This window comes from Beta vulgaris, chromosome 7 (assembly GCF_026745355.1).
Source record: "Beta vulgaris subsp. vulgaris cultivar EL10 chromosome 7, EL10.2, whole genome shotgun sequence".
NCBI lineage: Eukaryota > Viridiplantae > Streptophyta > Magnoliopsida > Caryophyllales > Amaranthaceae > Beta > Beta vulgaris.
In genome coordinates this window covers 46,109,815-46,134,858 of record NC_079208.1, presented here as the reverse complement: position 1 = coordinate 46,134,858, position 25,044 = coordinate 46,109,815, and the positions used below count along the sequence as shown (strand labels likewise).

Here is a 25,044-nt window from a genome sequence, read left to right as displayed (position 1 = left end):
AATTATAGATTTGTATTGTAATTAGTAATGTGGCAGTCAATGCCAACAGCCATAAAGTTTATTTTCTTATTTGATTTCTTCTTTGCAGTCATTCCCTTGCTCCATCGCTCCTTTCGAGATTCACCATGAACCTTAGAGTCCTTTACTTCGTAATTAATGGGGTAGCGTTACAAATTATTCTTGATGCTAATCAAATCTTATTGTTGTTGTTCGAGAATATGGATTAGGAGATGAAGTTCAAAGGTTAGAGGGCAACATCCATAAAGAAGGTAGTGAAATTGTTAATCACAACATAAATTTCTTGATTGCATATATACTTTCATTCAGTTGTGCTTTTATGTGCCATGTATAACCTTTCCTCTTACACAGGAATTTTATCACGTGTGCAATTAACCAACAATGACTGGTTATCATATTTTTGGAAAAATATAATGATGTCTTGAATCGACCAAATTAATTAGTAATAAGAATTAAGATACATTTACCACTGCAACAAGTGATATATGGTGTGATCATTTTAAAATTAAATTATTAATAGATGAAAAATATAAATACTTGTAGCATAGCCTAGGCTTAAATACTAATTATTGTTTAGAAGTTCAAAGGTTAGAAGGTAACAATCATAAAGAAGGTAGTGAAATTGTTAATCATAGCACAAATTTCTTGATTGCATATATAATTTAATTTAGTTGTGCTTTTCTATGTCATGTATAGGGGTGTTAACGAGTCGAACCGAGACTGAATATGTCCAAGCTCGGCTCGGCTCGAGAATAGTTGAGGCCAAGCTCGGCTCGAGCTCGAAGCTCGACGAGCTCAAAAATTCAGGCTCGGCTCGGGCTCGAAATAATCAAACCCAAGCTCGGCTCAAGAAATCCAAACTCTAAAAAAAAAAACGGTTCCAGCTTGACCCATTTTCATCGGGCTCTAAGATGAATATAACCCAATGAAATCTTGTCAAACTCTTGACAAAAATGGAAGTCAGGCTTATTCAATATACAAGGCCCATAATCCATAACTCCATCCAACTCTATACAAGTCTTTTATAAGCACAAGACCCTTGTGGCACTTGTTTCCTCTCCGATGTGGGAGTTCTAAAATCACCACAGAAAATTGTTGGCGCCACAACTTGTCAGTTCAATGTTTTTTTTTTTTTTTTGGCAGCAGTTCAATGTTATATTACTTCCTCTTCATGTGGGATATATAATCAGACAAATAATTATGTTTAGCAAGAGTGCATTTATTGCATGTTGTAATAAATTTGCAAATGTTGCTAGCCTCACTAAAATTATAGTATTAGAATTAATTTTACATTTACAAATGGAGGACTTCATATAAAGTCCAACATTATAAATAACACAAATCATACAAGAAGTAGAATTAAAGACTTAAAGAATAATAAGATTATATAGGGAAAACAAGGTTGGTGTGTTCTTTCTCTATTGATGTGGGACATTACTATTTTACATAAAACTATCTAAAATATTTTCGAGCTTGTTCACGAACTTTCGAGCCGAATTTAAGGAGGCTCGGCTTGGCTCGTCAAAGTCTCGAGCCGATCCCGAACTCGAGTCGAGCTTTGACCGAGCTTTGACCGAGCCGAGCTTTGACCGAGCTTTAACCGAGCCGAGCTCGAATAGTTTGCGAGCCACCCAGGCTTATTAACACCCCTAGTCATGTATAACCTTTCCTCTTACACGGGAATATTATCATGTGTGCAATTAACCAACAATAGACTGGTTATCATATTTTTGGAAAACATATAATGATGTCTTGAATCGACCTAATTACTTAATAATAAGAATTAAGATACATTTACCACTACAACAAGTAATATATAATGTAATCATTTTAAAATTAAATTATTAATAGATGAAAAATATAAATACTCGTAACATAGTCCAGACTTAAAAACTAATATAGTTTATAAGATGCTTCCTAACTATCTAGTTCAATTTTTTATTTACAAAATAGAAATTTTAGAAGGTGTTTTCCACAATCATCTTCAATCTTAGCTTAGTTCAAAATATAAGCACAAGTTGATTTGGCCGTATAACGAAGATGATGGCCGGTTAATATTTCATGAGAAGTGGGTATCAGATTATCAATCCATGTGATGTGACTCGCATGTGATGCCTGTAGTAAACTAGTAATTGTCTTCTTTAAAAAAAAAACAATTTGACAAGTTGATATTTTCGAACAAAACATGGCAGGCAGCTAAGAGCACCATTACTCATGATTGAAAACAAAGATCATCCCACTCTCTTTCTAACTTTCTCTCTCTAAAAAATTACATCCCACAATCTTTTCCCACTCATCTCCTTAACCATGAACCATTTTTCAATCATCCCAACTACTTTTTCCTCTCTCTCTTACTTTTTGACCCCACCCAACTACTTTTCCCTCTCATCACCAACTACCATCATACAATATTTTTATTATTTACTTTTTAATGATATGAAATATTAATTACTAATTGATATTTTATTATTAATTAATTAAAAAAATAAAATTAAAATTTTAATTATCATTTTAATAATTAAGTTATCTATCTTTTATTAATACATAGCATATGTAATTAGCGTTTTCATTACGTAATTAGTTAGTATTTTTAATGATATGAGACACAATTAGCATTTTTAATATAATTTTAAGGACGAAATACATAAAATGCTACATTGGTGCGACAATTACAAACTTAATTAAGAAAAAAGTGCATAAAACTTAACTAAGAACGAAAAACATAAAACTTAATTAAGAAAGAAATACATAAAATGCTCTTAATTAGCATTCCACCAAATTTCTGCCATATATTGGCAACCAAATCACGTTTCAAGGAATGATGCACATGTTGATCTTCAATTGCATCTCTATTGGCCATGTACTGGTTGATATCTACGATTCGATCATGATAATATTCAAATTCGTCCTCATTATTACTTGTGTTGGTAGTGAATTCGGTAGTATCTGCGTAGTGTGCATATGTATCTCGTTCATCTTCCACAATCATGTTGTGCATGATAATGCAAGACAACATGATGTCATTGAGAATTTCCTCATCCCATGCGAGGGATGGTCTACGAATAATGGCAAACCGAGATTGCAGCACCCCAAATGCTCTCTCTACATCTTTTCGAGCTCCTTCTTGGTGTTGAGCAAATAACTTGTCCTTGAGAGTTTGAGGACATGTAACTGATTGAATGAATGTTGCCCAATTCGGATATATACCATCAGTGAGATAATAACCCTTATCATATTGGTTACCATTCACCGTAAACTGCACGGGTGGTGCTCGACCTTCTAAAACATCCCTAAACACTGGAGATCTGTGAAGAACATTTAAGTCATTGCACGAACCTGGTATCCCGAAGAAAGAATGCCATATCCATAAGTCACGATCAGCAACAGCTTCAAGAACTAAACTAGCAACACCACCTCTTCCTTGAAATTGTCCTTTCCATGCAGTGGGGCAATTTTTCCATTCCCAATGCATACAATCTATGCTGCCAACCATGCCCGGAAATCCACGTTCTTCACCGAATCTGAGTAGTCTAGCCAAATCGTTGGAGTAGGCCGTCTCAAGTACTCCCCACCAAATTTTGTGATGACCCCCTTTGTAAATTTCATCAATGCTATTCGAGCTGTACTTTCACTAATTCGCACATACTCGTCAAGCGAATCCGCCGCTACCCCGTATGCAAGCATTCGAATTGCCGCTGTACACTTTTGTAGGGGCGATAAACCTAACTGACCCGTAGCATCTCTTTTTTGAGTGAACCATTCATCACTTGCAACGACCATCCTTAATCCGAACAAAGACATGTCGCTGCATTCGAAATCTTCGGCGAAATAAACGAGCTGGATAGACTGGTTGATCAGCAAAATAATCATTGAACAATCTTCTATGACCTTCCACCCTGCCTCGATTAGGCCGTGAATGACCTTCTTCATTATCAATCACTTTTGCTCTTCTATTCCTTGGTGTTGGAGTTACATTTGATATAAGAGTTGGAGCAAGTGGTTGAACAATATTGGTCAAGAAATCATCTATCTCCTGATCAATTATTGCTCGTGATGATCTTCTTTCATCAGAACTAGAGGAACTAGAACGGGAAAAATTGAAGGGGTTCATTCTTGTGTTAGTTTTGGTGTGAAAATGGTGAAAAATATTGTGTTTGGTTTGGTGTGAGAAAATTGTGAACAAGGATGCTTGAGTTATATAGCATAAAATAATGTAAAGGGAAGTACAATAATGTAAAACAATTTACAATAATACATCAATGCAGTACAATAATGTAAAAAGCAGAACAGTAGTACATCAATGCAGTACAATAAACTAAAAAGCAGAACAATAATGTAAAAAGCAGTACAATAATGTAAAAAGCAGAACAATAATGTAAAAAGCAGAACAATAATGTAAAAAGCATTACAATAAAGTAAAAAGCAGAACAATAATACATCAATGCAGTACAATAATGTAAAAAATAGTACAATCATGTAAAAAGTATATTTTTAAACCTTTTTTTTATTAAATGAACTTAAACATACAAATGTTAACTTTTACAGAAATTTAAAACTAAAACATAAACTAAAATTTTAAACTAAACATAAACTAAAATTTAAAACTAAACATAAACTAGAATTTAAACTAAAACATAGACTATAATTTAAAGTAAAACATAAACTAAAATTTAAACTAGAATTTAAAACTAAAACTTGAACTAAAACATAAACTAAATCACTGAAAAATTGGATTATTCGTCAACCATGTTGTTAGTGCCTCAATCACACCCTCCTCAAATGTTGTTCGATTTTCCTTTGCATACAATGCTTGTAGCAAATCCATGTTCTTATGATACTCTTGGACTTTCTGCATCCTGGTTTGCAACGCTATTTCCGCCTCCTTTGCAGCAACCTTCCTTAGGTCAACCTCCATCTTTCTGTCTTCTCTCTCAATATCTACACTCCTACCCTCTGCATGGATCCGAAGCCTTTCACTGAATGTATCAAAACACTCAATTGTCTGACCAGCCACCCCTTTGAGCTTAGACTTCGCTTTCTTAGTACCGTAAGGACGTTCCACTTCACCTCCTTCACCACTAGTAGGTATCTCGGGCATTGAGTCGCTTCCATCAACTCTTGTCCTCTTACCGCTTCCTCCGCTGCCAGGTGAATCAACATTTTCTTGTGGATTTTTGGGCCGACCACGTGGATTTTCCATTGATTTTGTAGCAATTGACCTCCATTTTCGAAACTTCCTCATCATTTTCCAAGCATGTTCAAGGATAAACCTACCATGTTTCCTACTATGCAGTAAATGAGCTTCTCTTAAAACATCATTATCATTTTGACCACTCTTCTTTCTTGCAAGAGCTTCATCATAAAATGCAGCCCACCTTAAAACCGCTGGAGCAAGTCTACTCCAACGACCTTTCACCATATCAGCATTTCTTGGAGCAATTTCTGCTGGGTGTGCTATTCTTCCTGCCTCGAAAGCTTCCCAAACTTTTCCCCAGAACACATTTTTCTTTTGGTAAGTCCCACTCACCTTATCAAGAGAAGTGTTCATAAATGCAGAGATAAGGAGTTCATCATCATCTTCACACCAAGCCCTCTTAGCACAAGAACTTGTGTCTGGGATAAGTGGGTTTTTTGATTGAACGGGTTGTCTTTGTGGTGGTTGCTGAGATCGATTACCTGATAGTAATTGCGAAAATGATTGACTTGGCTGAACAAGGTCATCAAAACCATCAGAATCATCATCTTCACGGTATTGACCACCATCCTCACCATCATCACCTTCTTCGTATTCACCACCATCATCTTCAACATCATTGTTCGGAGATGCATCTTCTTGGTATTGAGAAAATCCATAATTAGGATCAATTTGACGATATGATAGGTTGGCATTTTCAGATGGGGATTCATGGTAGAGGTTATCATATTGAGGAGAATAATTTTGAGAATTTTCTCCTCTTTGATTGGTATTTATCTGAGATGGTTGACGAAATTTTGATTGATTTTGAGAAGGTTGCCGATAATTTGACGGATTTTGAGAGCTAATTAAACGATTTTGTTGCCTAGGCATTTGGTTTTTTGAGCGATTTTGGGGTTGATTTCTTATATAATTAGGATGATTAGGATCCATAATTATAAGAATTTGAAAATAAAGAGCAATGGAAGAAGAGTTAGAACAAATAGAAGAAATTAGTGAAGAGGGAGAAAATTAAGTGTGTCCAAAATATAGCAAAATGGGTCTCTATTTATAGATCTCGAAAAAATAGAGCCATTGGTATACTTTTTTTTTTTTGATTTATATTTTTTAAAATATAACCGTTGTAAAAATTACAACGGTTATATTTTTAAAACCAATAATAAGCTGACAAGTGGCGTGCTGCATGACAAATGTCACGCTGCAACTGGCGCTGACACGCGTGTCAGCGAAAGCAAATTTTTTTTGCCTGAACTCAACGCAAAACGCAGCGTTTTGCGTTGAGTTCAGGCAAAAAAAATTTAGGAATTGATGATCTGGTTGTGGGTCCCAACCCCACGGCTGATCATCAATTCAATCACTCCATGCCATTTTTTTCCCCCACTCACCTTCAATCACTCCTCAATCTTTATTTCACTCATGGTTAAGAGCCATTTTTTTTCAATCATATCCACAATCTTAATTTCTACTCATGGTTAAGGGTGCTCTAAGCACACTCCTTGAAGCACATAATTTCTTCTGAGGCTGTTCAATGGATTATGTAAATAAAAATTAAATAAGGTTCTACCGAGATTTGAACTCGGGTTACTGGATTCAGAGTCCAATGTCCTAACCACTAGACCATAGAACCATTCTGCCGAAAATTATAGCATGGATATATTAGTACTATACAAGCTTAGTTAACTTACCAAATCCCTTTTTTTTTCGATTAAATTGTCAGTACTTTCTAGTAATACAAAATCTTATATTGGGCCGTCTTACTAGAATTACGGTAAAATAAAGGTAACTCTGATTTAAATAAATTTTTTATAGTAAAAATGACCCATTTAAGTTACAATATGATTCATTATCTAAAAGTAACCTTTACAAGTTATAGAGTGATCCATTTAACTTATAAAAAGACCTTATACATAACAAAGTGAGGTATCGTATTGACATTTTATTATAAGGAAATATCATCTAAGTTAACATTTTATTATAAGGTAATATTATACAAGTTAAAATTAACATTTAGTAACCATACATCGTATGGGTGTTAGACTAGAAAGAGGAGTACTATTCGAGATAGATGAATCAATAATATTAGCTAATTGTCTAGCATTATATTTTAAAAGAGCGAATGTAGTATCCAAAAATTAGTTGGTTTTACGCTCAATAAATAAACACTAAGTTTGGTTATTTCTTCACTTTTTGGTTTTCTAGAGAAAAGATAAATTGAAAAGACGAACATTTTTTTTTTGGATGTTGAGTGAGAAAGAGAGTAAAATTGTTTTGAAAAATTTGGATAAAATTATTCAATTGAAAAAAATACGGAGAACCTACAAAACAAAAATATATAATACGCTATTACATATTTATGTGTTATGAATAGGTTTAATTAATAGTAGAACTAGTATTGACATGATATATTTTAAAATTTTACTTCTATATTCGTCTGTTCTTCCATATTGTTATTTGGCAGAAATCAAGTAATAAGGGTTAATGGTGGTACACTAGAGTCATCTAGGGTAACTTTTAGGAGCGAAAAGTAAAGAGTGGAGTACGAAAATGTCACACCCAGAAAAGAAATTAGGAGGAATAGAAAGTAACAGGGGAAAAATGTATTTATTATTCTTTTAATAACTCTGATCTATTACACAGTTCAAAAGTATGAAAATATCAAAACTTTTACAATAAATGAAGATACAAATGACATAGCACTAATTCTAGAGAAAGATTGAAATTCTTACACAATATTAACCTTTTAAGGGTTTATAGCATGACCTAAAAATAAAAAACTATGTACTAACTAATATTATATTGTAAATAGTAACGTAAAATAATATGGGTTTGAAATTTTGTATTACAACAGGTAGATCAATATTCGATTTAAATTTTGATCATCATTGGTTTCATAATTGAACTAAGGAGATATATAAGTTATTTAAATTTAGACAGGAGAGTAAATATCATCGCACAGGTACTATCTACTCATTGTCAATTTTATAGAGGGTGGAAATGATCTTATATCAGCTACAATAGAAAACATATATTCGGCCACCTAAAGGATCATTTAGAGGAATATAAGTATTTTCAAACGATGGATATTCTTACTTCGACTTATGAGATAGTGGAGATGGTGAATGATCATGTGCTGTCCGAATTACCGGGGGGTATTAATAGAGTATATTTAAGTTTAAATGCCATTTTCTAAGGAAAAGTGCAACTTAGAAGTGCATGAAAATCTAATCCACTGAATTCCTAGATCTTTCGGTATATTGAATCACTATATAAGACTGAAGATTGGTACACCAGTGATGTTACTGAGAAATATTGACCCAACATATGGTTTGTGTAACAGTACTAGGCTAGTAATCAAGCATGTAAAAACCGAATCATCTAAGTTGGTCGGTCATTTCAAGTAGCAACGAGGAATAAGCTAAGGTACTTATACCCCGTATCACTAGTGGAAAAAAGCCCATCTGATATGGTCAAAACCAAACTTACTGATTCGGTTTTGGACCGCATCGGGTGGGCTTGCAGCAGATCCAAAATATTTACTGATTCGGTTTTAAGGTAAAACCGAATCAGTTAATCACATTAGTTGATCCGGTTTTTACCTCAAAACCGCAGCCGTTTGTTGAAAATTTATGTAAAAAAAGGTGCAGACCTATACTGCAAGTCTCATTGTCTTCAATTAAAATACACACAATTATATATGAAACAAAACGAAAATATAACTGAAGCAGTTATATACGAAACAAAATACAACTAAGAATTCAGTGAAATACATTCACATATTCCAAACTAAAACAAAATTACAAGATCTGTAATTAAATGAGAAATCAACCATGAGGCGGGAGCATAACAGAAATAGCCTAAATCTAAAACAAAAATACACAAAATTAAGAAAACAAATGAAACTAAGAATAGATTTGGAATTACAAACTAAAATATAAAATCTGCAACTAAATATACACCGAAAACAAACTTAACTAGTACACAAAATTATGAAAACGAACTATCCCTAAAAACTAAAATTAAGAGAAGGCTTCAGATATGAAAAAACCGAAAAAATTACAATGAGATCTGAAATTACCACTAGATTAAAAAACGAAAAATCTCATATCTGGAATCACGAGTGACGAATATTGAGAAAGGAGACGAAATCGCAACGAACACTGAGAGAGGACATGAAATAAGCGACAAACATTGAGATGGGTGATATTAGAGAGCAGCGATCAGCGCTGATGGAGAGACGAGTGATAGCGTAGAGCAGAGCTCGGCGCTGATGGAGATGAGTGAGAGCGGCGAGTGATGAGTATGGGAATTGGGAGGAGGACGGGGGGTCGTTCGTCTGAGCTGGGAGCTGAGTGAGAATTTGGGCTTAGGGATCTGCTGGCGTGGTATGAGGGAGGAGTAGAGAGGAGAGAAATAAAGGAGGGATATTAGGATTTGATATTTTTGAGGGAGGAGAGAGATAAGGTATAAGGAGTCTAAAAAGAGACGCGTTGGGGCTTCATTCATGCTTTGGGCCTCTAAAAAGAGGCGCGTTATTTTGGGACTGAGCTTGTTTTTGTTTTAGAAAAAATAACAAAAAATCTGATCCGGTCTTGTGAATCGACTAAGATTTTAGAAAACCGCAACAATTTTCTACAATCTGATTCGGTTCACTAAAGGACCGAATTAGATTTTCGTTTCAGATGCGGTTTTGTAAAAACCGAATCTATTACTAAGTGATAGGTAAGGTTTTTTCCACTAGTTTATGATGTTCCATCAGATGAACTAAAATTCCTATAAGATTCCAAAAAAGGCAGTTTCATTTGCTAGTGCTAAAAGTCGAGGATAATCTCTATTACATGGTGGTTTGTATTTGCGGAGACCAGTTATCAATAATGGCCAATTTTATATAGTGATTTCTAGAGTCACGAGTAATAAGTGTATAATAGTACTAATTTATGAGAAAGAACATAGGATGTCTGATACTATGACTAATGTAGCATATAAAGAAGTCCTATAAAATATATGAGTTATGTATATGATAAACAATTTTATAATTGATACAAAGGTGCATTTTTATCATGCAAAAAAGTTTTTGATCGAGTAGACATTAAGAATCTGTTATATGTTTTCAAAGTAGCTGATATATATAAATTATAAAACTAAAAAATTTCCGTGCATTATGCTCGGGTTTGAACCTAGTTAACATTTTATTATAAGTAATAATATACAAGTTTTAGTATTTTACTATTTCCAGAATAAAGGTTTACATTATCTTGTTATTCCAGGAATTGAAATAACTACTGATGATAAAAATATTGCAGACATTCATAAATGATGGAAATTGAAAATCTCTAAAATCTCTATTATATAAGGGGAAGGGGGGCAATGGTGTCCTCTTTTGAAATGCCTATTTTGCCCCCCTTCCCTTTCTAAATTACAAAAAGAATGTCAAAATCATAATCTACACTAAAAAAAAACTACCGAAAATTAATTTACAACACTCACTCACAAATCACTCAAAAGAAGAAAGTTTACAAATCACTCATAAAATTGAGAAAATCACGTTACAAAAATCACGCAAATCACTCAAATAATCAGAAAACTATATTAAAACTTAAAATTAGCATACAAACTAAAACTAATAACCTAGAACGTCAATACATACAAAAACATTTACAAAAATTTACTTACAAATCACTATTCTCAAGAACCATTCACAATTAATGGTGGGTCATGATAAAAAAAATAGAGGTATATTTGTAGTGAAATTGAAATTTAGAAGTTAGACAAGGAAAAAAATATTTACTTTTTTTATAGTGTTCCCTATATATAATGAAACTTTTACATATATTTGGACCTATTTTTTTCTATTATATAATAGTGATTAATTATCAAGGTAAAAAGGTTTATGTAAAATATCATTCAAGAATTAAAGTACAACATATCTCTATTATATAAGGGAAGGGGGGAGCTATGGTGTCCTGAATGAAGAGACTATGTTACCCCCTTCCCATTCTAAATTACAAATTTACTTACAAATCAAAGGGTGCTTCAAACAAAAATACAAAAAATATAATTATAACAATCGCAATACTCACAAGTCAACTTAAAAAATTGCATAATTTACGTTATGCAAATCACTAAAATGAAAAACTTTACAAAAACTTAAAAATTCACTTACAAACTACAACCTATGAAAAAATTGACTTGAAATCAAAGTGTCCACTTTCTTTACAATTTATGAAGTACTATACTTAATTCAAAAATCAACTAAAAAATTATAATATTAGAAATCATAAATAAATTCAATAAAATTCATTTTGTTCATAGAATTTAACTTTGAAAAGTAAAAAAAAAAAACAAAAAGATTGGTGAGAGACTTAAGTGAGAAACTAAACCAATCAAATTTGCAACTAAAAACAATTATACTTCGTATATCTAATGTCCAAATTTTGACTCTTAGGCCGAAGAAAATCAAGTTTCTATTTCGAAAAAAAATTCAAGCACGCATCGCGTGCAAAAAAATTCTAATATAAATGGAAAAGAACCCATAAGATCCCCACACCCTAATTGTTTTTTCTTCTTGTATGTAAATGAAAATTACGGTCTTAAATTTGCCAAGAAAGTCAAAGTAGAAATTTTTTTTTTTCCAAAAAAGTCAAAATAGGAAAAAAAAAACACAAGAGGTCCAGATCACCAAGACACCAAGCATGGAGTACCAGAGAAGTCGGATTCAACAAAAAGTAACGAAAGAGCTCCCCCCAAATACAATAATGGTTTTGGTTATCAAAAAAGAAAAAGAAATACAATAATGGTGCAAAGAGAAGTTTGCCCCCCAAACAGGGGCGGATCCAGGATTCTAGATTAGGGGTAGCGTAATGTAGCGATAGTAAAAAAAAATTTAAAAAGCTAAAGTTATAGGCTGTAAAATCCAAATAAAACTTTAATATATTAATGAAAGAAATTGCAATAGTTTAGATCGAGTTCAAAAACATTTCACCACTTGAAAAATTCATTTGAGAAAAACTAAGCAACTCGAAGCAATGATCCTGCCATTCAAATAAAATATTTTTTGACGAAGAAGATTTTTTTTGGCTTGGTTGAGTTGGAGGAAGACATTGGATCAGGATTATCTTCATTTGCATAAGGCATCCCTTCTGGAAAAAATTTATAGCTCTTTAGATTTTTCTTTATGATTATAAATTGCATTTATACTGATAACATAATATGCAGTTAATCGATTGAACAAGAATTCACTAATTAACTCAACTAGTTATTTCTTATTCCCGTTATAATTCAAGACTAGAACATGAAATAAGCAAACCAAAATGTACATCACAGCAACATAAATTGTCAATTTAGAATTCACTTATCACAAATTGTCATACAAATCTATAAATCCGCACATCATAAATTCATAAATCAATTGACAAAACATTTAGATTCTTACATATTTGCGATTTTCAAGACTAAAAAAGCAAAAAAAACAAACAAACCTTATCAAACCAACGGTCCTGGAGAATATTAGCACCATGCTTGTGAACTATACAAGGACTATGGTAGAAATTTTGCCGTCACTCAGAACAGCCGCGTACGGTGGAGATTCTCCGTCGTTGATTGCAATACTCTCCACTTCTTCCATGAATTTACTCATCCTGTAAAGAACGAAAAAATTCATCATTAATATATCCCCAAAAGGAAACTCCAAAATTTTCATTGAAATAATCACATTTGATAATGAAAATTCTAATAATTTAGCTAAAGCATTGAAATCTGAAACAACAAAGTGTTGACATAAAGAGAACTAGTGGCAGGCATGAGAGAGAAGAGGCAAGGAGTACTGACTATTGAGGTCTGAGGAGAGAGGAAAGGGGGAAAGAAAGAAACCTATGTCCTCTGTTTTTTCCTTTTCGCTGTTGGCACACAACCTCAGTTTTTCTTTTTTCTTTTTTTTTAAAAAAAAGGATACTCAATTTTTTTTTTTAAAAAAATAGGGATAGCACGTGCTACCCCTTGTTACTACGTGGCTCCGCCACTGCCTCCAAATTTATGCACAAATACATGCTGGACAATATCGTCGAGAATGTTTTTTATTTGCAGAACTAAGTTGTCGTAAGAGTGTTGAAGCCTGAATACATGGTTTGACATTTGAGTTAAAAAAAAGGTTAGGGAGATAGTGTTGCATGTTGGGGTAAAAACTAAGAATAGATTTAGGTAATAAGAATTGTTTGTTAAATCTTTGAAATCCTTAAGAACTTTGATATCTATCCTTTTGACCAATATACCTCAAATTAGAAAATAAACTACAACATCTACTACTCTATTAAGTTAAAAAAAAAACGAAAAACCGATCTAACAAGTTGCAAATTAGTTATCCCCTCATCCTTCAACTTCACACGCATAACATGCATATAAGGCTAGTTAGGAATAAAACAAAGCAAGTATAATAAAAACACTCTTAAAAGATAAACGAGAAGAACAATTTAATTCAAAACTTAAACCGCAAACTATGTTCGTGGCTAACATCTCAAAGCAATCTATCATTCTGAAATCGCTAACAAAATCAAACAATAAAATAAGATTGGATTTACTATTTTCGTAATATAAATAATTATTTTTTTTTATCCCAGACTACTTTTTTTTTTTTTTTTTGATAAGTTTGAGTTCTATTAAGGCTCAAGGCCAAAGGTGGCATACATGTCTAGCAAGACGAAAGCTGGTTTGCAAAAGTTTGAGATTACATTTAATCAAAATTAAAGCCATGCAAGAAACTCGTCTCTTCTTGACAATCCTTGTTTAGCCAAGGAATCTGCTACCCCATTTGTAGCTCGCACTTTATGGATAATTGATAGTGTGAGCCATTGTTTTCTTGCATTGCGAATAAAATTCAACATGAAACTCAGATTCCATGGCCCTCCAGAGTCTTGATTACACCATTGAACCGCATTTGAAGAGTCAGAGATGATGATGATGCGGTGATTTTTGATTCTGTCCGAATTGATAGATATTTTGATAGCTCTAAAAATTGCAAATACCTCGGCATAATTAATCTCAAGGAGAGGGATGGGACTTGAGAATAAACATACAAAGTTGCCCATGGGATTGCGAAGCACTCCACCTACTGCAGCATGATCAAGATGGGGTTTAAATGAGGCATCCACATTCCACATTAGGGTCTTAATAGATGGGGGAGACCATATTTGAGGAATATGCTGCTGAGATGAAATTCGGGGTGCCACACTCTTTTTCCAGTTGAGACATTTTGGATTGTGGATAACCTCATTTGGAGAGTATGGGAAGTCATCCTCCCATGCCTTGAGCCACCAACACATTCTTAGGAGAACCAAATCCTGCAATTCACGAGATGTAGATGAAATATTGGAGAAGATTCTAGCGTTTCTTTCCTTCCATATAGTCCAAATTATGACAAAAAAAGCTGCTACCCAGATTTTTTTAAAGAAAGGTCCACCTCCGGGTGGCCGCCATTGATGAAAAAATTCCTTTGAAGAAGAAGGTTGGACCCAAGATAAGTTCCAGATATTTAACCACCATGCCCATAACATCGAAGAGAATTAACAGTGGATGAGAAGATGATTTGATGTTTCGATGGAAGAATTGCAAAGGACACAATGGGAATTTTCCGGGAGGATAATACCAAGATGCAACAATCTCGACCGTGTGTTAATTTTCCCAAGTATGGAGAGCCAAGCAAAAATTTCCACACGATGGGGTACAAGACCTTTCCAGACTTCTTTAACAATATCTTGATGAACCATATTCGAACTTTTTGCCAGTTCAAGTGAAGCTGATTTTACCGAAAAAGACCCTGATTTATCAGGAGTCCATACCTGATAATCTTCTCTGGAGACGTCAAGAGTGACGGATTTCAACAAGTTGAACATTGCTTCCTTTTCCTCTATATCCCGAGGTCTCAACTCGCGACGCCAAGGAATTAACCAGTGCCAATCATGGCCATCCCAAACTCCAAGTGAATCAATGGTGGTTGATGGGTTCATACAAATCGAAAATAATCTTGGGAAGAGAATTTTCAAGGGGGATTCACCAATCCAAAGTTCCTGCCAAAAAAGGGTGTTTGAGCCCCGGCCCACGTTTTTTTCGAATATTTTGGCTTCCAAATCCCTTGGCAGTGGGATGATTAAGGATGGATTTGCAGATGGATTTCCAAGGCCCATGCACCTTTGGAACGTCCAGATCCATTATGGAAAGGGTATGATGGTACCTATATTTATCCAAGATAATGGATCTCCAAAGAGCTTTAGGTTCACTAAAGAACCTCCAAATCCATTTAAACAAAAGGGCCACGTTTCTATGGGCCAAATTGCCTATTCCAAGGCCACTTAGTGCTTTGGGCAGCACTAGTTGATTCCACGCTACGAGGGGAAGGGCTCTTTTGCCCTCCCTACCACTCCACAGAAAATTTCGTTGAATTGCCTCCATTTTTTCAAGCACCCCTTTAGGAATAGGATATAGGGACATGTAATATAGTGGAAGGGTAGATAGAGACGCCTTGATCAAAGTGAGCCTTCCTCCAATAAAGAGCATTTTACCTTTCCATGTTGCAAGTTTGCGGTTCATTCGATTTATGATGGGCTCCCATGAGGCTAATCGAGAGGAGTTGCCACCAATTGGCAATCCAAGATAGGTGAAGGGAAGCTGCCTCATACGACAAAGTAGAGTGTTTGCGGCTTGAGATAGCCAATGAGCGTCTACATTTATCCCGTAAATTGCACTTTTGTGGAAATTCACATTGAGCCTGGAAGCAATGTGAAAGGCAATAAGGGCCTTTTTGATGTTGCACAAGTACTCAAGATTAGGAGGACAAAAGATAATGGTATCATCCGCATATTGAAGATGCGAAACAATGATACCATTTGGTCGGGTAGCAATACCATCCCATACTCGAATATCTAGCCCCTTTCTCATGATTAAGTTAAGCGATTCCACTGCTAGATTGAAGAGGAAAGGCGATAACAGGTCCCCTTTCCTTAGTCCTCTATGAAGTTTTATTGGTGGAGTCGGAGAGCCATTGAGGATAATGGAAGCCGATGCGGTCATAACACAGGATTTCATCCAAGATCGCCATAATGAAGGAAAGCCCATTTGTTCTTGGATCCAATCTAGAAAGTCCCATGATAAGCTATCAAAGGCTTTATGGAAGTCAAGCTTAAGCATAACAGCCTTTGATTTATGCCGCTTGCAAGAGTCAATAAGCTCGCTTGCTATTAGAGCCCCATCAAGGATCTGTCAGCCTCCAATAAAGGATGACTGAAACGGCCCAACTAAAAAGTCCATCACTTGTTGCAACCTTCTGGCTAATATTTTGGACACAATCTTGTATATGCAACCCACCATACTAATGGGCCTGAAATCTTTGAACCCATGAGGATTGTCGACCTTCGGTATCAAAGCTATAAAGGCAGTGTTGCATCTTTTTGGTAGCTTAGATGTAGCCCAGAATTTTTCCACAATTTCATATATGTCGAATTTTATCACCTCCCATGCTGATTTTATAAAATTGAAATTGAACCCGTCCGGCCCAGGGGCTTTGTTTCCTTCACAGGAATGAACTGCCATATCTATTTCATCATGAGAAAAAGGATCCGTGAGCATTGAGGCCTGTTGCGGTGTAAGTTGTTTAAACCCGAGGTTCTCAAATCTCGGCCTCTGCTCAATCTCTTCTTTGAAAATGTTTTTGAAGTATGCAACAACTTCATCTCTAATACCTGCAGGATCAACAATGTTAGCATTATTAATAAACAAAGATGATATTGTATTTTTGCGCTTCCGAATGGAAGCCATGGTGTGAAAGAACTTGGTGTTTCTATCTCCTTCCTTGATCCATTTCAAGCGTGAGTTTTGAGCCCAATATGATTCTTTGCGTTTCAGCCAGGCCCACAAGTCCATTTGAGCCATTTTTCTCTCTTGAAGTTCATGGTCATCTAAAGAGCGGTTGTTTGCTAAGGTATCTAGGCTTTGGATTTTGTTTTCAAAAGACTTTATATTAGCCTCAATCATCCCAAATTCAGACCTATTCCAGTCCTTGAGTTTCTTCTTCACTGCTCTCAGTTTTTCAGGAACTGGGAGTTTCGAACTGTCGAGCCAAACTTGGCGAACCAAGGGGAGAAAACTGGGATGAGATATCCAGCAATTCAAGAATCGAAAGGGCCTTGGACCCCATTCAGTGCAGGAAGATTGGGCCAGGAGTAGGCAATGGTCCGAAATATTTCTATTCAAGAGTGAAACTGTGAGATTTGGATATTTGTCAATCCATTCCGGAGTCACTAGGCACCTGTCTAATTTGCTTTTTTGATTTCCATTAAACCAGGTGAATTTTCCATTGGAGGGTGGAATTTCCATCAATTCCATATTTTGGATGAAATTAGAGAAATCATCAATGCCTTCCTGTGAGTAGATGTGACTTCCCCTATCTGAGGGTGACAATACATCGTTAAAATCTCCAATTATCATAACAGGGAGATTGACTGAGTTCCGGAATTCGATGATATTGTCCCATACCTCCGCTCTTCCTTCAATACTACAAGGATTGTAAATATTGATGACAATACACTGGAAGTTCCGGCTTGTGATGGTACCACAAAGTGCAATCCAATTCTTTTCAATTTTATGTGATTGCAAACCGAAAAAGGAGTGGTTCCACATTGAGATAAGACCCCCTGAGCTACCAAAGGAGGGACTTGAAAACCAACTTACGTCTTCATCACTCCATATTGATTTAATTAGTTTTGGGTGAAAGGTTTCAATTTTGGTTTCCTGAATGAAGGTGAAGGATGGTGAATGGAGGGAGATAAATTTTTTTATTTGAGATCGTTTTATACGGGCTCCAGGCCCCTGACAGTTCCATGAGAGAACAATCATGGTGATTTTGGTTAGGGGTGAAAAGCTTGAAGGGATCAGGCTTTGGAGGAATCCCAGTCAGCAAATTGACGCTTTAGGATTTCTGAAATCAAGTTCTCAATGCAGGAAATTGGTCCTTCAATCTTGAGACCAAGTTGTTTGGCAAGTCTAATGATGTTGGCAGGGAGGATTTTGAGAGGAGAAGAGAGTGCTTTGTTTTTTGGATTTTTTTATTTTCTTTTTTGAAGTTTTTTTATTCTTACTTTGGGCATGTTTAATTTTGGCTTCAGTTGGTATTAGGCTCTCAAAACCTGGTGGGGAGGGGATTTGGTCAGAAAAGGCCCATCAGAATTGAATGTGTTTATTGAGGCGGAATTGGGCTGAGGTTGGCCAGGGGAATTTCGTGGGCCTTGAAATTTGGGTGGGGAGGGGATTTGGTCAGAAAAAGGTTTGGTATGGTTAGTGACTTTTGATATCATTGCAGGCTCAGAAGGATTTGACTTTTGTTGTGGGGATATGATTACCAAATCATTGGTGAGAGAATTAATTTCTTGTCTGCTAGTAAGAGTTGGCGCCTCGAAATCATTAATAGGAATGTTAAATGTTTCATTGGGACTCACCTCCTCCTTGGCATTTTCATCATGATTACTAACCTTGGAATATGAGTGGGCCGACCCTGCGAACTCACTTCTGATGTCGGACTCATCATCGGAGGACATCCAAGGAATATTGTACTGCACTGAATTTCCACTTTGGGGTGACATTTTGGAATCTTCCGAGACAATTTTTTTTTACTTTACTCCATTGACATCTTGAATCATTGAGCAGTTAATCTTGAAAAGACAATTCGTGAGCAGGAGGATTTTTGCACTGTCAAAACTTGAATATTCCACTGACATGACCCGACCAAATACTGAGCCAATGTTGTAGAAATTATCATGCGACCAACTCTTGAGAGGAACCCCATAAATCCTTATCCATGTTTCTTTCCATTTCGAGGCACTGTCAACCTCAATTTCCTTCAGTTCGGAGAACCATGTGTCTAGCCAGTTAGAATTCAACATTTCCTCTTTGTCTTCAGATGAAGCGAACGTGACTAGATGGAGCTGACCACCTAGTGGTTTGATTGATATGCATGTAACTCCTTCGGCTAAGATGTGTTCGTGGATTTGGGAAGAGGCTTGAGATGAGGGAGCAATAGCGAGAATGCTTCTTTTGAAAAGATCGTCATTTTCATGGGATAATTCTCCCTTCATGGACATTAGTTTCTCCCCTTCAAATTCTTCAACTATTTTCTCCACGTGATCTCCTAGTAATCTCGAACTCATCCTCCTTATTGGGGTGGGGTCAAACTTAAAGCAATCAGGGATTGGGTCAGTCTCTTGATTGGGAATAGACAGGAAGTGGGTAGTGGGTTATTGAGGGGAAGGTTTGGATTGAGAAGGGTTTATGGGAGGGTTATTGAGGTTGAGTGAGACATCTTTGTATGATCTATGATCTCGAAGGTTTCTTTTTGATATGTTTTGCTGTGGGGTTGGATGGTTAAAGTGCTGATGAATGTTGGTTATGGGTTGGTCTGGGATTGTAGGGTGGGGTGGAAGTGTCATTCTTGGCCGCAAAAACACAAAGACGACCTCCATTTAATTGTCTGCCATTTTCTTTTTGGATAGCCAATTTCTGGGAAGATATAGAGAAAAATTTGACAAAAGCAACATGCTGGTTGCAGTTGGGTCGGATTTTGTCTGGAATGGAAATGTGTTCAATGGGTCTGTATGGTTCAAAAGTTCTGGCTATGTCATATTTGCAGACATTAAGGGGGAGATAATCTACAAAGTAGGTTCTAATGGCTACTGGGTGTTTTGGCTGAGGTCTCCGGCGATGAACTGTGGTCCAGGCTGAAACTCCCTCTCCCCCCCCCCCACTCTCTTTCTCTCTCATCTTTTTGACAAATTCTTGTTTCCTAATCTATCCCGGACTACCTTAATTTTAGCTTTTTGCTCTTGGCAGGTCATCATATGCCGATTTCCGCGCAATTTTTTTGTATCGTTCATTTAATGCCATGTGACCTCGTTTCAAAATCAGGTTTTTTTATTTCCCCCCAATTTCTCCATTTCCCTATTTCCACTCTCTCTCTCATCTATCTCGACCTAATCTATCACTAACCACCATTAAATTCTTCTTCTATTTAAACCAAAATCTTTATAACAAGATGACCCTTGAATAAATTGCTTGAGATTATTTGAGATGATTGAGAGAGCAACTGTTTCGTTTTGAAAGTGAAGTAGCTTCTGAGGATTTTGGGTTCAAGTAGAAGAAGGATTTAATAGTGGATTGGTAGTTAAATAAATCGAAATAGATGAGAGAGAGCGAACTGGAACATGGAAATGGGGAAACAAGGGGGAAAAAAATAAAGATAAAGGGGTTAAAAGGAGGTCACATTAACATCTTATGACATTAAAAAGAATGGAAAAAAAATTCAATGTCAAAAACCAACGTAAAAATTAAGGTAGTTGAGGTTGCATTTAGCAATCATATATCCTAATACAAAATTTCTTAACAACCCTACATACCATATAATTCATTTAATGTTAATTAGATTTCGTTGAAATTGTTGTTCAGAAATTTTTCGAAAATTTAATCATAGATTCTTTTCTTCATCGAAATAAACAGAGCTGTTTAAAAAGCAAGACGTAACTCCAATTTTACTACTAGCACTGCCCAGTAACACGTTTAACCCCTATGCTTTTACACAAGTGGGTTCCCTCTAGGGTTTCTCCTTGGGAGAGTTTTTTCTCTCTAGGGTTTCTCCTTGGGAGGGTTTTTTTCCTAATCTCCGTCGCTAGGTTTTTCTTCTTTTTTGAAGGTTTTTCCTTCATTCTTTCTTCTTTCTCTTTGTTTTTTCATCACTTTTCTTCTTGGTCTCAATTGTGAATCTTTGTAGGGGCTTCCAGTGGTGTTCGTACCGGTGGTAAGCCCCAAAAAGCTTTTTAATTGCTTCCAATAAGTATATCCCATCATTAAGATGGTATTTATTTTAGGACGTTCCATTTCTTTTTTTGTTCGTCTAATGAAGAAGGAAGATCTAACAATCACTATTTTCTATAAGAATCTAGAAGACCACGGAAGTATTTTTACCCAAACGACTATGCATCAGCGGAAGTTAAGCCGAATCAGGGAGAACTCACAGATTGTATTGTTTCAGATGAAGTTTTTTATTAAGGCTATTTTTTATCAAATCTGCGATGTATCTAGTTCTAAGGTGTTATATACCTATGTTGGAATTTTCGATTTTTCAGGAATTGATTGTAAGTGCCGTTTGGCTATCCCTTATCAATGAATTTATTTTTCTTCTTGTCAACAAAAAACAAGTTTAACCCCTGTTATTCCTTGTGATCATGTTTCTTTCTTTTTCCTCCTTGTGATCATATTGAAGGACCACTAAGATGCTCCTCGACACCTTAGCCATAAGTCAGAGAGAGAAAAAAATGATTCCATCATAGTCAAAGAGAATCGACAAACATCCTAGTTCTTACGCATTTAGCGAGGGGGTATATATTACCTAGAAACATCCTTTCGCCTATAAATTGGGTCATTTGCATCTTTATGTTCTTTTTTGAGGGGAAAAAAAAGAACATGGCTGTCCAAATTCAATGAACAAGATTTGTCAATAGATACATCTAGGATGTTACTGGCCAATGGCCACCATATTCTCCCTTTGGAATACAATTACGATTTACGAGTCTTAAGCTATACTTCAAATTGACCAACCAACCCCACTTGTTATCTTAAGCAAATTGTTAATTTTAATCTTCGAAGAATAAGTGCAATTATAATTTTTCAGTATTATTGGCATCTATTAAACTTCATTGAATTTTTTCCTGGAATAATGCAAAAGTGGGTTTTAATTTCCAAAATATGCCCCCCAAAAAAAAATTTCCTGCGTACCGTCCACGTAGGACGGCACGCGAAAAAATGTTTTCTTTTTTTTATCCCAAGAAAACCGCTACTCACAGTAGCGGTTTATTTTAAAATAAACCGCTACTGTGAGTAGCGGTTTATACACATAAAATGCTATCTCAAGTAGCGGTTTATAAATATAAACCGCTAATGAGAGTAGCGGTTATAAATATAAACCGCTACTCAGAGTAGCGATTTACCTGGGTAAAATGTTGCATGCACATATCAGACTTGATTAATGAACCGTTACTTGAAGTAGCGGTTTACACGACGACAACAACAATTTTTTTTTTTTTGTAAACCGCTACTTCAAGTAGCGGTTTTACTTAAGTTGAAAAAAAAATAAATTCTCGCGTGCCGTCCTAGGTGAACGGTATGCAGGGAATTTTTTTTTTTTTTGGGCATATTTTGGGAATTAAAACCCACTTTTGCATTATCCAAAGAAAAAATTCAAACTTCATTTGATCTTATTATTGAAACTTATTTGAATTTTTGTTAGTCATAGACTCATAGGTTAAGGCCTCGTTTGGTTCACATGGGAAGTAATTTCCAATGGGAATTTACATTTCATGGGAAATTCTTTCCCTTGTTAATTTCCTAGGAATTAGACAAAATTATTTGGTTGCCACCATAGAAAATTGCATTTCCTAGGAAATTACTCACCAAGGGGGGGCTTGGTGAGTGATTTCCCATGTTTCATGGGAAATTCTATTTCCCTTGGAGTTTGTATTTCCTATGCTTCTCCTATTTTCCTCCAACCAAACACAACACCTATAATGTATTTCCTAGGAATTTGTATTTCCAAGGAAAATAGCTTCCAACCAAACAACACCTAAGTATTTAGGTTGTAGATAAAACTGTTTGGCTAAATTCTTATCTCATTAATTATATCTTACGATTCTGAACCTATCTTTCACATGATGTTTAAATCCTTCTCTCTCATTTTTTTTAAGGTATCATTTTATCTCATTTTTAACTCACTAAAATGTAGTCAAATATTCTCTCCTATCCATTAAGGTTGCTCCATTTGGCATTTTATGATCTTCAAGACACGACTTAAAATGTAAATATTTTCAATTCTACATGCATAAAATTTCTTAAAAAATTGATATATACTTCCCCGTTTGTTTTAAATGCAAAATTTGGAGTGACAAGTATTTCTAGTTGAAATTTCTTAAAGTGAGATTAGAAAAAAGTAAGGACATATGTGATTATGTTTAAGTGGAGAGGGAAAAGTGGGACCTACATGAATACATTTTTTTATATATACAGATGAGAATATTCGGTCAAAAATTTTATAGTTTAACCCGCCAAAAATGAAGTAGGCACTATATTATGGGACAGAGGGAGTATAGTTTAGGATCATGGACGAGAAAATCGATATGGACATAAGAATTTTGGTTGTTATTGGAGTTAAGGCTACAACTGGGTAGTAAACTTTGCCCTTTATTCTAGTTTGGGTACTCAACTTTAAAAAGTTCCAGTTTGGGTACTCAAGCCAAACTACTGTTACTTTTGCTGTTGAGTCCAATTAAATAATAAAAAAAAGTGTTTTAGGACAAATTTTTTTATTTCTCTTCCTAAAAAGAATTATTGTCTTTTTCTCTCCTCCCCTCAAAATCAAATCTACTAGACCACCACTCCACCAGTCCAATAGTTTTTCTCTCTCCTCCACTCTTGCTTCCATCGCTCCTCCCCGACAACCAAAACAACATCATCATCATGCTGCATTTCACAAGCAAAATCAACATTTGAGAGATAAATCCCCAAAAATTAGAGAAAGAAACTTCCACTGAAACAAAACAAAATACAGAGAAAAATCAACGAAATACAAGAAAAACTTCAAATTCTTCAATGACGAAACAATAAATGGTATCAATCTCTACCCAAAAAGATATATGCAATTGGGATCACAATTTGATTTCGAAATTGATTATGAAAGCATTTACATAATTCAAAGTGTCAATCTGGTTGAATCCATTAATTACCTCTCCTCTTCATCAGATGAAGATGATGACGTAGACATGACTGAACCTCGCGCCTTTCTCTGTCTAAAATTCCTCTTTGCATAGATCGATCTTACGACAGTTCTTCAGGCGAGTACATCGGCAGTAAACAAGCAAGGTACATTGGATGCGAATTCTCAGGCGAAGAACTTAAAATCAATGGATGCGATTTTAGGGGTTTCTATGTTGGAAATCGAGGAGGAGGTTCCACTGGTGATTCAAGAAGATTCTCACACCACGTGCATCGATCCACCCCCTGCAGAATCAAGCTATGGCGAGGGGAGAATTTCTCAAATTGGTTAGAGCAGATTAAATCGAATGAGAACTTGGTTCTTGAGCAGAGTCGTTGCATCAATAGGGAAGATATAATTGATCCATTACCTATCTTAATTAGCAAAAAAAAAAATGATCATGATGATGTGAAGTTTGCTAGTATTTTGATTTAGGGAAAAGTCATGAGTGTTTTGATGGTGTTTAGAACAATAATGGTGATGATTCTTTTAAAATTGATGGTGTTTATGGGTATTTTGATGGGTCGATGATGGTGGATAATTGGGTATCAGCAACGATGGCAAATTTTTTTGGCGTGGTCTGTGGTGGGAGGAGGTGGAGTGGTGAATTGGTGGGAGTGGATTTGGTGTTTATGGGGGAGGAGAGAGAAAGAGATATTAAATTTTTTAAAGAAGAGAAATAAAAAAATTGTGCAGAAATATTTTTTTTTATTATTTAATTGGAGTTAACAGAAAAAGTACTAAAAGTTTGATTTGATTATCCAAACTGAAACATTTTAAAGTTGAGTATCCAAACTAGAACTTTTGGCAAAATTTAATACCCAGTTATAACCTTAACTCTTGTTATTGTGACAATTTCAAATTCAGAAATTACGCTAAGTTATTTTGAGCCGTCTCAACAAAAAGTACACGAATAAGGCTAAGCAAACAATATTCAAGAATAATAATACTCGTATGTTGTTTGGTGGACATTTTAATTTTCTCATAAGTAACATCCAAACAA

At 35.4% G+C, this 25,044-nt stretch overlaps 1 protein-coding gene, 1 long non-coding RNA gene, 1 other non-coding gene and 2 pseudogenes across 4 annotated transcripts; all 5 read right to left on the bottom strand.

Moving 5' to 3' along the window:
* Positions 1-2,725: 2,725 nt before the first annotated feature.
* LOC104884534 (uncharacterized) lies at positions 2,726-4,129 on the bottom strand (annotated as a pseudogene).
* Positions 4,130-4,591: 462 nt separating this feature from the next.
* Positions 4,592-6,433, bottom strand: LOC104884528 (glutathione S-transferase T2-like; annotated as a pseudogene).
* A 334-nt stretch (positions 6,434-6,767) lies between these two features.
* Positions 6,768-6,839, bottom strand: TRNAQ-CUG (transfer RNA glutamine (anticodon CUG)). The gene has a single exon. It is a non-coding gene; the product is annotated as a tRNA-Gln (tRNA).
* Positions 6,840-12,121: 5,282 nt separating this feature from the next.
* LOC104884527 (uncharacterized) lies at positions 12,122-13,153 on the bottom strand. Of its 2 annotated transcripts, XR_788738.4 has the most exons (3): positions 13,037-13,153; positions 12,688-12,846; positions 12,122-12,348 (listed from the first exon to the last, which is right to left on the bottom strand). It is a non-coding gene; the product is annotated as an uncharacterized LOC104884527 (long non-coding RNA). The 2 variants fall into 2 exon arrangements; XR_008970233.1 differs by lacking the exon at positions 13,037-13,153 and having other exon boundaries at positions 12,688-13,022.
* Positions 13,154-13,944: 791 nt separating this feature from the next.
* Positions 13,945-15,207, bottom strand: LOC104884533 (uncharacterized). Its single transcript, XM_010669210.1, has 2 exons — positions 15,040-15,207; positions 13,945-14,541 (listed from the first exon to the last, which is right to left on the bottom strand). The coding sequence occupies exons 1-2, from the start codon at positions 15,205-15,207 to the stop codon at positions 13,945-13,947; spliced, it is 765 nt and encodes a 254-aa protein (XP_010667512.1).
* Positions 15,208-25,044: the final 9,837 nt, after the last annotated feature.

Bases quoted from the DNA above. Each gene is read 5' to 3' on its own strand.
- LOC104884533 (XM_010669210.1), bottom strand. From the start codon at position 15,207: ATGAACCCATCAACCACCATTGATTCACTTGGAGTTTGGGATGGCCAT. The intron at 14,542-15,039 runs GTATGGACTCCT...CGTGAATTGCAG, and splicing joins TCTCCAGAGAAGATTATCAG to GATTTGGTTCTCCTAAGAAT.